General features: G+C 38.0%; 1 protein-coding gene across 1 annotated transcript in view; it reads right to left on the bottom strand.

Moving 5' to 3' along the window:
- Window positions 1-15,075, bottom strand: part of MPPED1 (metallophosphoesterase domain containing 1) — a 48,733-nt gene that overhangs the window by 14,672 nt on the left and 18,986 nt on the right. Inside the window, exon 3 of the mRNA XM_009332798.1 lies at window positions 12,863-13,088. Within this exon, the coding sequence (XP_009331073.1) occupies window positions 12,863-13,088 (226 nt within the window). The remainder of the gene's footprint in view (window positions 1-12,862; window positions 13,089-15,075) is intronic.

Consider the following 15,075-nt stretch of genomic DNA (forward strand, 5'->3'; position numbering starts at 1 on the left):
CTGACAATAGCAGAGCTGCACATATTCAATATTTAGAAGATTGGACTATGAATGCTGAAAGTCATACTGGTAAAAGTGACCGGTCAAGGGCCACGGAGCACCAAAAAGCAGTTAGATTCAGCAGTGGCAAACACAGGCAAAACTCCAACACATCCTGATTCCCAGCCCAAGAAATCTCACTGTTGGACATTTAAGGCTAGTTTTTCCTGGTTTTGATTTAATCTTACTATTACAACTAGCTACAGACCTGTGAACATGGGTATATAGTATTATGTACACTGTGTATCTTCCTTGTCTGCCTGGTGTTCGCATCCTTCAGGTGTTCATATTTTTACGTTCCCCATCACTGCGTTAGTTGAATTTACCCAATCTCTGTAACTGCCTTTTTAGCCTTTCCTCAGTAACTACCCAGTTCACCGAGTATTTCTGCTGCTTCTTGCTCAATTTTTCTCTCCAAGTAAGGATTCATAAAAGTTCACCTTTTTATTTTGTGGGGTATTGGCTGTTTCTACATCTAAAGTAGTTGTGAAATAACACCCATCTTTCTGTCTTTTCTTCCTCTCATTCAAGAGGACCATCCAAAGCAGGCAGGAAACTAGCTATTAGGCCATTAGTGCCAAGAAGGACTGGCAGGGCATTGTTTGTTTATAGGCTTTGAAATACCGTTCAACATCTTGGCATCTGAGCATTTTAACAGCATAACTGAGAATTAAAGAAAAACAGGCTTCAGAAGTTTTGAGGAGTATGAGGAGACATATTACGACTAACTTCCATGTGAGTGAGACAAGGGTCGTAGGATTTTAGAGAAGAGTGTACAAAAGCAGTATACAAAAAGAATTAAATTACACAAGAAAGAAACTTAGATTCATTCATTCATAATATTGGAACCAGGGCTTTTTTAATGAAAGCTAAGGTGTTATACTTAAAACTAATAAATGCAAATGATGGTTAATCTCATATAAGATTATCCCCTGGAACACATGGCCACGAAGTACAGCTCAGCAGGTGGAAAGGAGAAAGCAGAAGGGAGGGGAATGTAGGTGCTAAGACACTAGATGGCTTGCACAGCGTTACTTTGGGAGGCTGTAGTAAGCAGCAAATTGAACTCAGATCCCCTATCAGCCTGCTGGCCACAACAGACAACATTTCTTCCATGGGGAAGTTTTCTGTATTCCTTTTTTTGCCTTACTTGCTTTGCATTCAAGGTTGTCATTCGTGAAACTCTGAATCAAATTAAATTATGGTTTTCACAAAAGGAAAGTAGGGTAAAAATCAGAATACGGCCCTTTGTCAGTAATAATTTCTTTTGCAATTTGAGTTACACATGAAATCATTCATCTTTTGTTTAGGAAAGGATTTCATACATCTCTGACTGGAAAGAAGAAAGAATGAGCTGTGACTAATAGGAACTGATCATTTCTAAACATTAATCTGTTATAAAACAATGAAAAATAAAATGAAACCTACTTTATCTTCATAATAAGAAAACAGAAGATAACAGGTAAGGAGAAAAATTAATGAAAGACTGAATTTAAAACACGCCAACACCAAATGCAAAGTTTATTTCATTCTGCTGGGAGCCAAATGATAATTTCCCATCTGATATTTTTTAAAAATAATAAAATAAACCCAACAAACAAACTTAAAAGCTAATTTGGAATAATTAGCCAAGAGATCAGCGCTGAGGGTACAGATGTAGAGCTGTACAGACTTTCAGTACGGTCTTACGGGTTTAATGCAGGGCTAGGGTGTCAAGCTCCCGATGTCTCAGAGTCTGTTCCCTCAGTCTCGCTGATTCTCAATATGTAAAAATATAGGTACAGCCAGGTTATGCAAACTGTACTTCAGATACTGATAGCTGATAGTCACAGAGAGACGAAGGGTTAGGAGAGAGGAGGAACTAACAGTCCCTCTGTTCACAGTACAGCCACCATCTCATTTTAAATGTAAAATTTGCCATGAATGGGCCAATCAGTAAGGGAAAATAATTTGAGGCCCATCTATGCATGGCGTCTTTACAGTTTTTCACTATCAAGTGACCAGACAGCTAAAGAAAAATAATGTTCTTCCACACATCCAGCTAGTTAGTGTTTACTGTAGTCCTCCAAGACTTTGCAGAAGTTTGCTAACTGAGGAGTTGGAATATCCCTTGAATTGGAGATGCTATACTTGTGGGTTTTTTTACAGTGCAGCTCCTGGAGGGACTCTCCTAGATGAAACATGACTAAAATACGTAGGATGTGTAATAGCTGCACTGAGAATCGATAAAAAAGGCCCTCACCGTAGCCACTTCTCAGTTTAGTAACTCACCAGGTTTACATTCTTTTCTCAAAATACCAGGAGTAATTAGGCCATATGGACTAACTGTCTGCCAGTTCTTTTCTTTTTTTCCTTCCTTTTTGTTTTTTTACCTTCTTTTCCTTAGAAAATTCAAAGCCATTTTGAGTTAAACAAGCATGAAAATGCTTCCAAACTAATAAATTAATACAGCATGTGTGCATATATGCATAAAGTGTATTATTTTTAACATTTTCAATTTAGCAACAGATGAACTTACTTGTTTAAAAAAGCAGATACTGACACTTCATATGCCATGTTTCTACCTGAAGTGAACAACATCTAAGCAATCCTAAATTCCAAATTCATGGTTTCCTGCAGTCCTAAATTCACCCCACAGTACAGCGGTGGAAACCAACTGCTGCAGTATAACTTTCTATACCAAAAAGGTACAGCTTTAACACCTGGATGCTCATTCAGCTAGCTAGGAATTCTGAGATAGCCTTAAAAAAATCATATACTTACCTGATGTAAATTATGTAATTACAAATATTTGACGCACACAAGGTGCAGCCCTCTGTTTTAATATTGGTTCCAATTTATTCTAATTTCTTACTGAGGAAGAAAATCCTCATATTAATTCATATTAAACAACCCTAATTTATTAAATAAAATTAATTTATGAACAACAAATCCAAAGGAAGTGTTCTGATGTTAAACAGCTTCACAACAAGTGGTAAATTACTCTTCCCCTTAAAAGCTGGACAGGGAAAAGAGAGAGAACTCAGATGATAGCTGTGTTACCATTAGTTCCTGTGATGGTGGCTCTATTTAGTTCTTCACGTAGAGCACAATGTAAAGTCACCATCTACTTCTTGATGTAGTAACACATCTACTGTGTAAAAACCCAGGGAAAATGCACACGTACAAGCTACCGTGAAGTAGGGAGGCTGATTCTCACCAGGTGTAAACGGCTCAAAAGCCAGTGGAGCTCTGCCAATTTACTCCAGCTGAGAATCAGCTCCATGTAGATCCGCTCCAAACTAGTTAGCTATTTGTGTTTCTCTTGGCATATTGCCAAAGGGCTCATCGCAGTACCCAACTGTGTTTACATCTTTGAAACATCCTGAAATTGCTGCTGTCTGAGACTACAGCCCAGACTACAGATAGAGCTGGTAGTCCTTTTGTTCAAGAAAAAATGGGAAAAAAAGCAGCAAAACAACAAAAAAAAGGCACTTTAAACTTTAAAATCAGCTCTGTCTCATAAAATTAAACTTTCAAGCAAATGTGAAAAATAAAGAGAAAACTGCTGTGGGGGATTGTAATTTCACTCTTGTGGTTTATGAACTGCAGGAAAGTGAAGCCAATTCCCTGTAGTGAGATTACAGGTCTCCTCTTCTATAGGTCTTAAATTAAAAACCAGCTGAATCCAAAGTGTGCTAGTTTACTGGATCAGAAGATTCAATTATTTCTGCTAAGTAACTGAATGTGAACTACTTCCTTTTAATAATATACAACTAACAATTACTGCCCAAGAAAGGACTTTTTTCTACCAAGCTAATTAAACTAAAGCAATGTATTTTTTGACTGCTCTCAAATTTAACTAAAGCTAGAAACATTTGCAACAAAACAAGCAAATGCAAATCCCCACTCACATACAGAAATATAGAGCCACACAATGTGTTCAGACATTACAAGAAACAGGACTTGCCAAAAAATACTATGTGAAACCAACATAACTTCTGGTCTATATTCAGCATACATGCACACATCGGCAGTGCAATGTCCTGCACGCTTGTACAGAGACAGTGGAGGAACACGACTGCAAAGCGGCCGCAAAGCAGCTTTGGCTTCAGTAACTGACTAAGCTCACTCTGCAAGAGGTTACTGTGAAATGTGTCAGAGAATTGATCCATACCCCTAATACGCAAACACGTACAAGTAAGCAGCACGCAAAGGTGTCTGACTTACTGGTTTTCCTCTACCATGACTATTCTAGGACTGAACTGTTCCAGACTCCCCAGCCCTGGGCAATGTTGGGAAGAAATTTTATTTGAGAGAAAACATTTTCTGGAACGTTCGTTACAAGACAAGAAAAAAGGGATATTCTAAACTGCTGTGACTTTAAAAAAATCTTGCGGGAAATGGAAAAATCAAATTTTTCAGGAGCACATAATAACTAGAATTTATCACATTGACCTGACTTTGATGATATTTATGGGCTACAATAGGTGTATAGTTCAGTTTACATTTTCATTCGCTCACATACCTATTGCAGAGTTTGATTAGTTAATAACAACTATGTTCCTTTAACATGCTAAAGAAAATTCACTTGGAGTCTGAGAAATTTTTATTTTGCTCCGTATGCTTTTTTTTCACCAATGTTAATGATTCTTGCTAATTCATTTCAGTTACTTAATTTGTACTGCAGTGTTCATTAAAAAGACCTCTCCTGAATTCAGTATGATTGCTCAGATGAGCCATAGCACCTGGATGCCTAGTATCTACTGAATGAGACTCACATTTCCTGTATTTCCAAGTCATGTAAAAAAAACGCTTTCCAGGACGTGTTTATCACATGAAATGCACCAATTTCAGCAAAGTGCCATTAGTAAAAAGAAAAAGAAAAAATGAGGAGAAAAACGATCCAGTGATCTGTTTCTGATGTTAAAACAGCCAGAATGCACTCTTAAGTCTCACTTTCTGCCACTGGAAAACCTTTCACACTTCAGGAGTTCAGTATCTTACATTTCTACCCACCACCTTCCCTGAACAGCTGAATTTAATAGATCAAAATCATTTTGCAGGAAAAACCATTCTTATGATCTTCCATATGCTGCAAACTAAACTACAGTGTATTGTGGTTTTAAGTGTTTTTAGAAGCAGCACTTTCCAAAATGGAAAATGGTTTGTTAAGTACAGAAAAGGAAATAAAAATATCACTCCAGCATTCTAATAAAATACAATTAAACCTTTATCTATGTGCCTCAGACTGTTAATTAATATATTTTAACAGGATGATGAATTTTGCTTTCTCTCTTCTAAACACGTTGCTACTTCTTACACGTCTGTCACATCTTACCTACATACCTGAAATAAAGCATCTTCAGCATTCTAACCATACTAATGCAGCCACATTAGGTAGGCTTAGATGCCAACCTTCTCCCCAGAGTTTCTGAAACTTGAGATGCCTCAATTCTAAATAATGAGTGGAGTCAGTCTACCTAAATTACTCACTTACATTGCCTGCCTCAAAGTCACTAATTAAAAAGGCTCCAAATAGTCCCCAGCTTTAAAAATCAGGGAACATCTACCATTTTTAAAACATATTTCTGAGCAACCAAAACCCAGCACTCTGTAATATATCCACATCCAGCATTTCCACATCCATCCATACAAAACTGTAGCACTGACAGAGCTAGACATGAAAACAAGCCACCCGCTTAAAAATCTACTTAATCTGAGGTTTGCAAGAATTTTAGAGTGGTATTTTATTGGTTTAGAAAACAGTACAGAAGCAAGCGCACTTTCATTATTTCTATTTTTATGTTTTGACCAAGTGAGGGTGCAGAAAGAAGAGAACATAGGAGGATCAGCTATTTTACGTCTAGTATGGTTTCGTCCAACAACACAAATTTTTGAGTCCCTACATATTTTAGTCATGTGCAAGGTACTGAATAGTTTTTTTGCAGATTTGAAATGGGGCATAAGAACTAAGAATCAGAGTGGCCACTCTGAGGCAGAAGTTACTATTTTCTGTGAATTTTACAGGGAATGAAACCTGCAATATAACATCTTGCACTGCTGCTGCTGCTCTATCTGGAAGCCACACTCTCAGCTTGGGAGGTATATTATGTTAAATGAAGTCAATATTTTATTTTAATACAGTTTCATTTTAATTGATGTTCACCTCAATGACTGTAAAGATTTGTACAAGGTCTGGGAAAGTAAACATTAGATGATTCATCACTGGCAAAATGAAAGCGTGTCCCTCTCATGAAATGAATCTATAAATCTTTGCTACATTATTTTACTGATGGAAACTGAGTTCAGTGAGGAATGAAAGAGACTATTATAGCTGTTCTTGAAAAGATGGAGGAGGACGGCACTGAAACAGAGACCTAGGGTATGGGTGGCCTGGAGTCTGTGTGGAACAAAAATAAGTCTGCCTCATCTTGCCCTTTGCATGCTCTTTGAAACTACCCCAATTACACATGGAAGTTACCAGTCTTTCTATCCAAAGTGCACGTTTCTATGATTCTATGTGCACGCGTGCGTGCGCATGTACACACACACACACAAAGGAGAGAGAGAACATTTGAGAAGGAGTATAACAAAGTAACCTACTTTGCGATGAAAAAACAAATCAGACAAGAAAATAACAAATCAGATGAGAGCTACACACCTATAGCTAAGCACTACTGATCACACTGGACTATACAGCTTGAGTAAAGACACTCGGCTATGTACTGGAATAGTACAGATAGCTGGAGTGCACCAAGAAAAGGGCCAACCGGTTGGAACAAATTTCCAACCCTCATACCAAAGTAGGATGATCATTTGGAGAATAAGCTCCCTGTCAAGGTTGCTTTGGGCTGAGCTGGTGGCTGATACTCACTAATGCAACCTACAGGTTGACATCTTTTACACTGGAAGGAATTCAGCCATCTTCTCTGACATAGCCAGAGCTCACTGAATGGCCCTGACCCAGAATGCTAAGCTCAGTAAAAACAATACTTGGAACAGAAAAAAAACACTCCCCACATACACACCCCTAACTTTCTTCACTCAGTTCCCATTATCTGAACAACAATGTTGTATGAGAGCTGCTGGCCTGTGTGTAAACATGCGGGGGCCACATCTAATCAACGTTCCATTGGAGAGAAGCTACAAAAACCCAGGCGTCCAGCCCAGGCATCTGTCACTTCAGGACAAATGGTCATAAATGTCTTTCTACACTGATATTAATCTTTGCTCTCCCATTTTCCCTGACTGGGAAATGAAAGTTTCTGAAATTCCAGATGGCCTATAACAAAAGAATGAAGGAGGAAATGAGAATACATAGACACTAGAAAAAACTGTAATTCTGCAAAAAGAAAAATTAGGTTCTGTTTCACAGGAATAGATCCCTCCAGATAATCAAAGCCAAGCAAAAATCCACTCTCTGGATAATGAGTCTGGAGGCAATCTCATCCTAAAGGGCTTCTTTAAGCTATCCAGGCCAATATGTCATTTAGAGTAATGAAATTGTCATATGTTTGGCAAGCGGGCTTTGATTCCTTCCTCTCCCACATTGTGGAAAATGAAAAAAGCACTGAAAGAGATAAAATGCTCTCCTGCCACCTTGTATGACTGTTTGAAAGCAGGAAGACCAAAGTTTCTCCTGCAGTTGTGTACAGCTGCTTAGAAGCATTATGGAAATTCAGCGGCTAGGAAAAACATGTTTTCCTTCTGCCACTTGCATTTCTATTGCTATGTCAAGTAAAATGTGTACTCTTACCCTGCCATTAATGCACAATAATCCACTTTTTAATAGAAAAAGTCACTGGAATTCCTGCCATTTTCCACAAGATCAGAGCATACACACAGAATACCTGTTCTTCTGCAGATGCACATCTTTTCTATAAATTTGAGGCAGGGGTGCAATATTAGACATTGGGGGAACAGCCAGTATAACCTTTGCCAGACACAAACAGCTTCTGACTGTTGATCAGGGGTCAATTCATTAGTCTTCAGGTCTTATCATTAGTTATTACATGCAACAGGACAACAGAGAACCAAGTTACTTACCCATTGAGTTGTAAAACTCAATGGAAAAAACACGTAGTAGGGCAGAGTCCATTACTGGAACCTTGTGCAGCTGAGAAGCAGATGTAGCAACACTCAGGATCACACATGAAAGTATGAACCTCAGAGAGGTTTTCGCACGTTGATACAAAAATGTACATGTACTTTTATAGACATTTATTTTTACATGGCAATTCTGAATAATGACTACAAAAGGAATAAATATAGTTGACTCATTCAGCAAGCATAGCAGATCTTGTGCACCAAATGCATCACGTTTTTTTGTGCAAACACAGGGTGTAATTGTGCAATTAAAATCTTTAGCAGCACAGAGGCATAAGTGGATTGTATAGCCTATCTTCATTCCAGCTGTAGCTAACACTAAAACACTTACCTGCAAAATAATAACACATTGTGGGGGTAATGAACTATAATAGAAGGCTGAACATCTACAACTGAAATACTCACTGATCATTTATTAATATGGTTCCATGAATGACGTCGTCATAGAGATAATACCCAGTCTGATGACACAGAAAAGACCTGCTTCAAACCCAAATTCAAATTTCTACTGTTATCTCGGCTTCCTGACTTCCAAACCACCTGTTGGGACCATCTACTGCTTGTAGAGAGTTTGATATCAACGGCAAAGCTCCCTGTTGTAAGGACTTTGCTGATACCTGTTCATTTCAGCTCTGAACACTGACACCTAGCTCTAGCTCCATAGTGGGACTGACAGAATCACAGAAACATTGCTCAAAAGGGACCTTTGGAGATCTTTAGTCCAACCTACCACTCCCTACCAGTCACCACCACTAGATCTTGTCAGCCACAACTGTCTAGCCAAGTCTTGAAAACACCTAAGGATTGATTCTCTCCCACCACTCTGGTGTTCCTGCTTGCTGTATTTTTACTTCTATGTTATGATTTTGTATGTTACTGAAAAACAGATTAAACCCATCTGGAAAATGGCTTCATCTTTGGGAAGGCTTAGCAGTCAAAAGTACATTATATAGAATTATTATACAGAATTATTTGGGTTATTCTATCTGCCAGTTTGACTTTTCTCACAGCAGTCCAAAATAAATTAGGGTGTTTAAAAGTACTTTCCAACCAGAAGCTTTCCAATTTACAATAAATGCTATTGAGGAACCAGTCCTTGCTTTACATCATAGCAACTATGGCTATTCTCCACACAAGATTGCATCCAGGTCTGTGAATATGTTCTGGCCATGTCCTGGGTTTTGCTGGTATGAAACCAGAATGCATCTTCCTGTGCCTAGCTTTTTATGAAAAACATCACGGTATCCAGGCTTTACATGGGAAAAAAACCCAATGGTTCCCAGCGTCTGGGCCACACTAGAAGGAAGCATGTTGCATTCTTACTGATGCCCTGCTCATCCAGGTCTGGCAACCAACACTGTATGGTGCACTGTCAAAAGCACTAGCCCCCTAGGCCAAACATAGCCACCCTTAAAATTCAAGATTGCTCTGGACACATTTAACATCTTGGTATTCCCAAGTTTCTCATGAAGCATCTAATATTTTTATACTCCTCTCCCTCATCACCTATACTGATAATCCGTGGTCCGAGATACCAGTGTTGCAAATACTAATTCCTAAATAGCAGATTTTGTGCTTTGCAGCTTGCATTTCAAAATGGCTGCTCCCTGCTTGATGATACTACTAGCATAATTAACGTTTAAGGCAGTTAAATTTTCGTTAGTGAGTAGAGGCTCAATCTGGCACTTGAAATCTTGCCCTTGGAGCCCAGGGGAGTTAGAGCATTGGTTTCTGAGACAGAGCAGTGTCCCATTTCTTCTATGCAATTAAAAATAACCACTGAGTTTTAGATAATAATAGAGGTCAAAATACCCAAGTGCTATTGCAAATATTTAACCACACACAAATGGTATGTATTTAAAAGGCCTTAGAGACTGGCATGTTATGTAAACCACCCAAGCTCTCATGGTTTACTTTGCAACTAAAATGTCTTAAGCAGAAGTACAATCTAATTGTGTACAGGTCTCATAAAAACGCAGACAGCTACAGGTAAACACACCAAGTTAATGCTGGTTGGCATTCACTCAGACCTTACTCCAGTGTTCTCAAAGTACTTTGCAACTATTGATTAACCTGTTTTATAAAGGAGGGATATCTCTAGCTTGTACTTATTTTTACAAAGGGTGAAGCAAGACAGAAGGTCAGGGCTATAACCAGAAATGGAAAGGCAGGATCTGAGGCCCCAGACTTTCAATTTCTAGATAGCTCACCTTCTCATTAAATAGTCATGTATGGACAACAAACATAAACTGTCATTGGGAGTTCTCCAATTAAACAAATCCATTGAAAAAGCTAGATGCATATTTTCAAGGCTGGAAAAGAAAATTATTTTAGGATACTAAACAAGCAACTGCATGAAATTTAGCTTTCTTATTGAGTTCTGAGATCTTAAAGAATTCTAAATTTTGAAGTCTTGACTAGGTTCATAAGCATTTTCTAAAGGACTGGCTTCATGATGCAAGGGCAAAAAAAGATTCACCATGCAAAGTTGACCAAAGTTCTGTAGTTTTTTAGAGATTACATTACTATGATGTAGAAAGAAACTGAGACCGATTTCCCAGAGAGGCTACGACAAACCTCTCTCTTCAGGGTGAATGAAGTATAGAAACAAAAGAAATGCTAAAGAACAGTAGTGATCAGTAGGCACAGACTTGTACTACAGCTTTCAATCTAGCAGGCAGCTAGTTTAACCCACACAAAATAGCTGCTTCTCTTCCTAAGTTTTCTGACTGGTGGGCTGGCTGATGTGACTTTGTTATTTCTGCATCTGCTGTTCTGATAGACTAATGAAGAGCGACTTATTATTGCTACTATTGTTGTTGCTGTTTCCACTGGACATGACATCAATTAGCATGGAAACTTCATTCAGCATTGCATAATAACAAGCAAAAAAACCCAGTTTGGCTGGAAGACTTTCATCAAGACTTTCTCCCATATGGAGTAAGCAAAGATCTTCAAAGGACCTTACAACACTCATCTTCCAGGACCATAAGGGGGTGGGAGATGAGTTAGCAACACTGTGAAACATGTAGTGTGGAAGTTTAGATATAACCTGAAGATGCATACAAGATGGAAAGCAATCTTTTTTCATGAAGAATAGGTCATGCCAGATAGCTTAGACAACTTGTGCAAAATGACACGATGAGCACACAAAGGGAATGCGGCAGATCTCATTTTACAGAAACATTATTTATGGGTTAGTGGGTAGACAAAAGTTTTCTCAACAGATTTTTACAGATCTAATCATACACAGAAAGTTCAAATGGTTTCCTTTAGCCTCTACTTAGTGCTACTTTATAGATAGTGTTTTGCTTTAATTTAATTTATCTAGACTTTAATGAGACTTTTGGTACTTTACTGCCTGGAAAATTATTACTGACACTGGAAATATGGTGCCTGGTTACGAATATTGCGATGAAGATATGAAGTTGCCAGACATATTGTAAACAGAGCATAATTACAGTATTTACAGTTGAACATCAAAATGGGAAGAGATGCCAAGTGGCATTTCTCAGAAGTTAATATTGGGACTGATACCATCTAATATCTTCCCTAATAATTTGGAAAATGAAGTAAATTGTACATTGATTGAATACAGAGTAGACACAAAAGGAAGATGAACTACAACACAGCAGGTGGGTAGGTTGAAAAAAACCCAGAAAGATCTGGAGATCTAAGAGGGAGAGAGAGAAGGGTGCATTTAAGAGGGAAGCTATTTAATGTAGACAAATGTAGAATAATAAACTCTGAGAAAATTAACACCCATCTCAAGTAACCAAATGGGAAAATGCCAATTTTCATTTTAAAAAAAATCCAAGAGATTTCACAGTTTATTCACACTGAAAATTCACATTGGGGTATATGCATCAGGTTTGACAACTTGTTTGCTACATTCCAGTCTGATGTGATTTTAAAAGGAAGAATAACAGAATCCCTTAAAAACCTGCCTTTTAAAATAAATTCTTACTTATTTTAAATGTATACCAAATGCTCATGAAAGACCCAATTTACAGTCCTGTTAGCAGAAATAACATAGTAGTAATGTAACATAAGTAAGAGACACAGAAGCAGCACATACGAGGTCCAAGGTGGAGGTCAGGAAGCCAAAGCCCATCTGTCTCCAATACTGTCAAGGAGGTGTAAGTGTTGACTCTATGCAGTAGAGCAAAATCCATGAAATACTAGGTTGCCACTGATTTGTTGACTTTAGTTTAGAAGCTCAACTATACCTTGAGGAAAGCTATTACTGTATAAAAGAAAGTAAGATTCTGAGGGATATTAAAAAAAAAAGCCTAAACAAATACTGAAACAAGCTTGCTGTGTTAAATGACTACTGTATACACTAATGAACCTTAAATACTACCTGTAGGATGGAAATTGTCAAAAGAATGTACCCTTGCAATAAAATTAACCTGTAATTATATAAACTCACTAAGTATAGAAAACATATTTCATGCCACAAAAAAACCCTACATGGACTATGTTAGAGAACTGTTCCTGGCTGAGAATTTAAAGAGCATACTATCTTTTTCCCATCATTATTTGGTTAACAATACCTATAGAACATTATTTTGTCACAGTAATGATTCGTTACCAGAAAATATAAAAACTTTATCAAACTGAGCATTACTTTTCTTCCTAACGCAGCAATCCAAACATAGCTGATGCATACGAAATGGCTCATACGATAGCAATCGACAATGTTTTATTTATGTATGCTTAAAAACCTGCTTACCAAGGGGAGCCATATATTCTGAATCCCCTCACCGTCACTTCAGAGTCTTGAAGATAGATGCAGTTTGTTAGAAGAGACTGTACATTTTCATAGCTCTCTGGCTTCAGCTTAGAAACAGAGGGGAAATAGTAAAAGTCCTGCTTGATTAAGTCAGCCATGAATTCCTGGTCAAAGGTCAATTCATGATTTCCTGCTATCACAATCTTGTATTCATAGGGCAGGCTACCTAAAACAGTGAAAAACAAACAAATTACTTGTTTTATGGAAAATCTGATAAAAGAAAACAGACAGACTCACAAACTATTATCGATTCCTATAATATGCTCACATATTTGAAACAATCGAGCATATCCCTACTATGTGTTAGTGTAATTCCTGGTGATTTCGGGTAGATTACATTACTGTCTTTTTCAGGGCACACTATGATTTAGCACGCTTAGCATTAATGTGTTGAAACTACTTTCAACTCATCAACCTTAAAAAACAGTCTGCAGACTTCTGCTCTACTATTTACTTCTAGTTAATTGCCATTTGTGCTGCAAGTATCACTTACTGTGACAGTGATGATAACTCTTTGACAGAAATTAGGGTTCAAGAAAGATCAGCCGTAACGCTTCATAAAATAATGTCAGCTCTCTTCTCCCAGAGCTGTGGTCTTTATCGGCTTGTACTGAGGAGGTCTCACAGAGTCAAAACTTGGGTCAGCCAGAGGGGTCTGCTGCCCCCTTTGCCCTGACATTAAGATCGAGCCTTCAAGCAAGACAGGGATTGGGTTTAGCTGTCAAAACTCCACATCCCACAGAGAAGTCTCACAGTTTGCCTCTATCCCATGTTTTTTCCTGCTCCATTTTCTCAGTGACTTCCTTAGATCCATGAACTATAATTTAAAGTGACTCATGTTCAAGAATATTTTACAACCTGTATTTAGTGAAAAACCAAAAAAATATATGCCCACATACGTGGGTTCTTCCTGAGAGCAGCGCTGCAACAGAAACTTTCCACCTGACTCCACATTTGATTATCAACTGGATTCTGCCCTTGAGAGCAGGCATCACCTGTCTCAAAAAGCAAAGACAGAAACTGTGTAAAGCTGCATTCATTAGCTTTGCTTCTGCACTATTAATTTGCATCAGGATGAAGACAGTCAGAACAGGAGATTGGGAGCAGAAAGAAATATTTTCTTGAAAATGAGACCCACCTTGCATAGCAGCAATCTTGTCATTTTTTTATTTTAAAAATGTATTGTTGATAGCATAGAAACCTTTAGTGATGTCCCAAAGCCTAACCTAGAGGTAGGATATTTAGAGAATGTAAAGCACCAGTCAATATGCAGTGGCAGAAGTTGGCATGAGTAGGACTTAAGAATAAAATGCAATAGCATGATTCAGAGTTACGGAAACAGAAGATGGAGAACAGTGCTAGCCCAGAGGAGATGCCACATGGCTGAACTCATTATTTGCCAAATGAAAAGATCTGGGCAACTCCAAAGTAGACATTTCAGACACTTGTAACACCTGTATTAGGAAAATGGTACAGATTCCAGTCTTTCCCGTGGACCCAATACACATGTGCCTTTAGAATATTTATTAACAGAAACTCTTTTCAGATATTTATAATTACATGCTGAATGTTGCAGATTCAATTATTTACCTGAAAGACTACTTGAGATGTAAATTTTGTCATTTTTGCTTCTGAAATGCTTAGCATTTTGCAGATGTATACTCCATCTCTACAAGTTTTCCAGGTGCGTGCACACGTACACACGAGGTAAAAATGTTACTTACATGCTACAATACGTATAGGCATCTACAGGCCTTAAAGCATTCTTGGGAAATAGGAAAATGAAGAAATCTTGTATGCCGCAATATTGTTAACAATTCCATTTCTATTCTGTTTTGTAAATCTTTTCCAGCTCATCTGATCCATCCATCTAGCAGCCAAGAACCTGTACGAGCTGGTTATAGTTGTTGCTTCCACTAATGTATTTATGTCATGTTGCTGTCTGTGGGTGTTACTTAGGCAAATTAGCAAATTACTCTAAATGTACAGTTACATTTATTATAGTGGCGGCCAGAAGCGCTGCTGTAGTTACAGGTCTGTCAGCTTTTCAATTAACAACTGTGTTTTTGATGAGTTTGCAGCTCAGTTTTTTTTCCTTTCATTCCATACCAGGCGGCAACTTGCTAAACCTATTTCCCTCTCTTTGTCTCCAC

The sequence above is a fragment of the Pygoscelis adeliae genome, unplaced genomic scaffold (assembly GCF_000699105.1).
Source record: "Pygoscelis adeliae isolate BGI_AS28 unplaced genomic scaffold, ASM69910v1 Scaffold38, whole genome shotgun sequence".
Taxonomy (NCBI): domain Eukaryota; kingdom Metazoa; phylum Chordata; class Aves; order Sphenisciformes; family Spheniscidae; genus Pygoscelis; species Pygoscelis adeliae.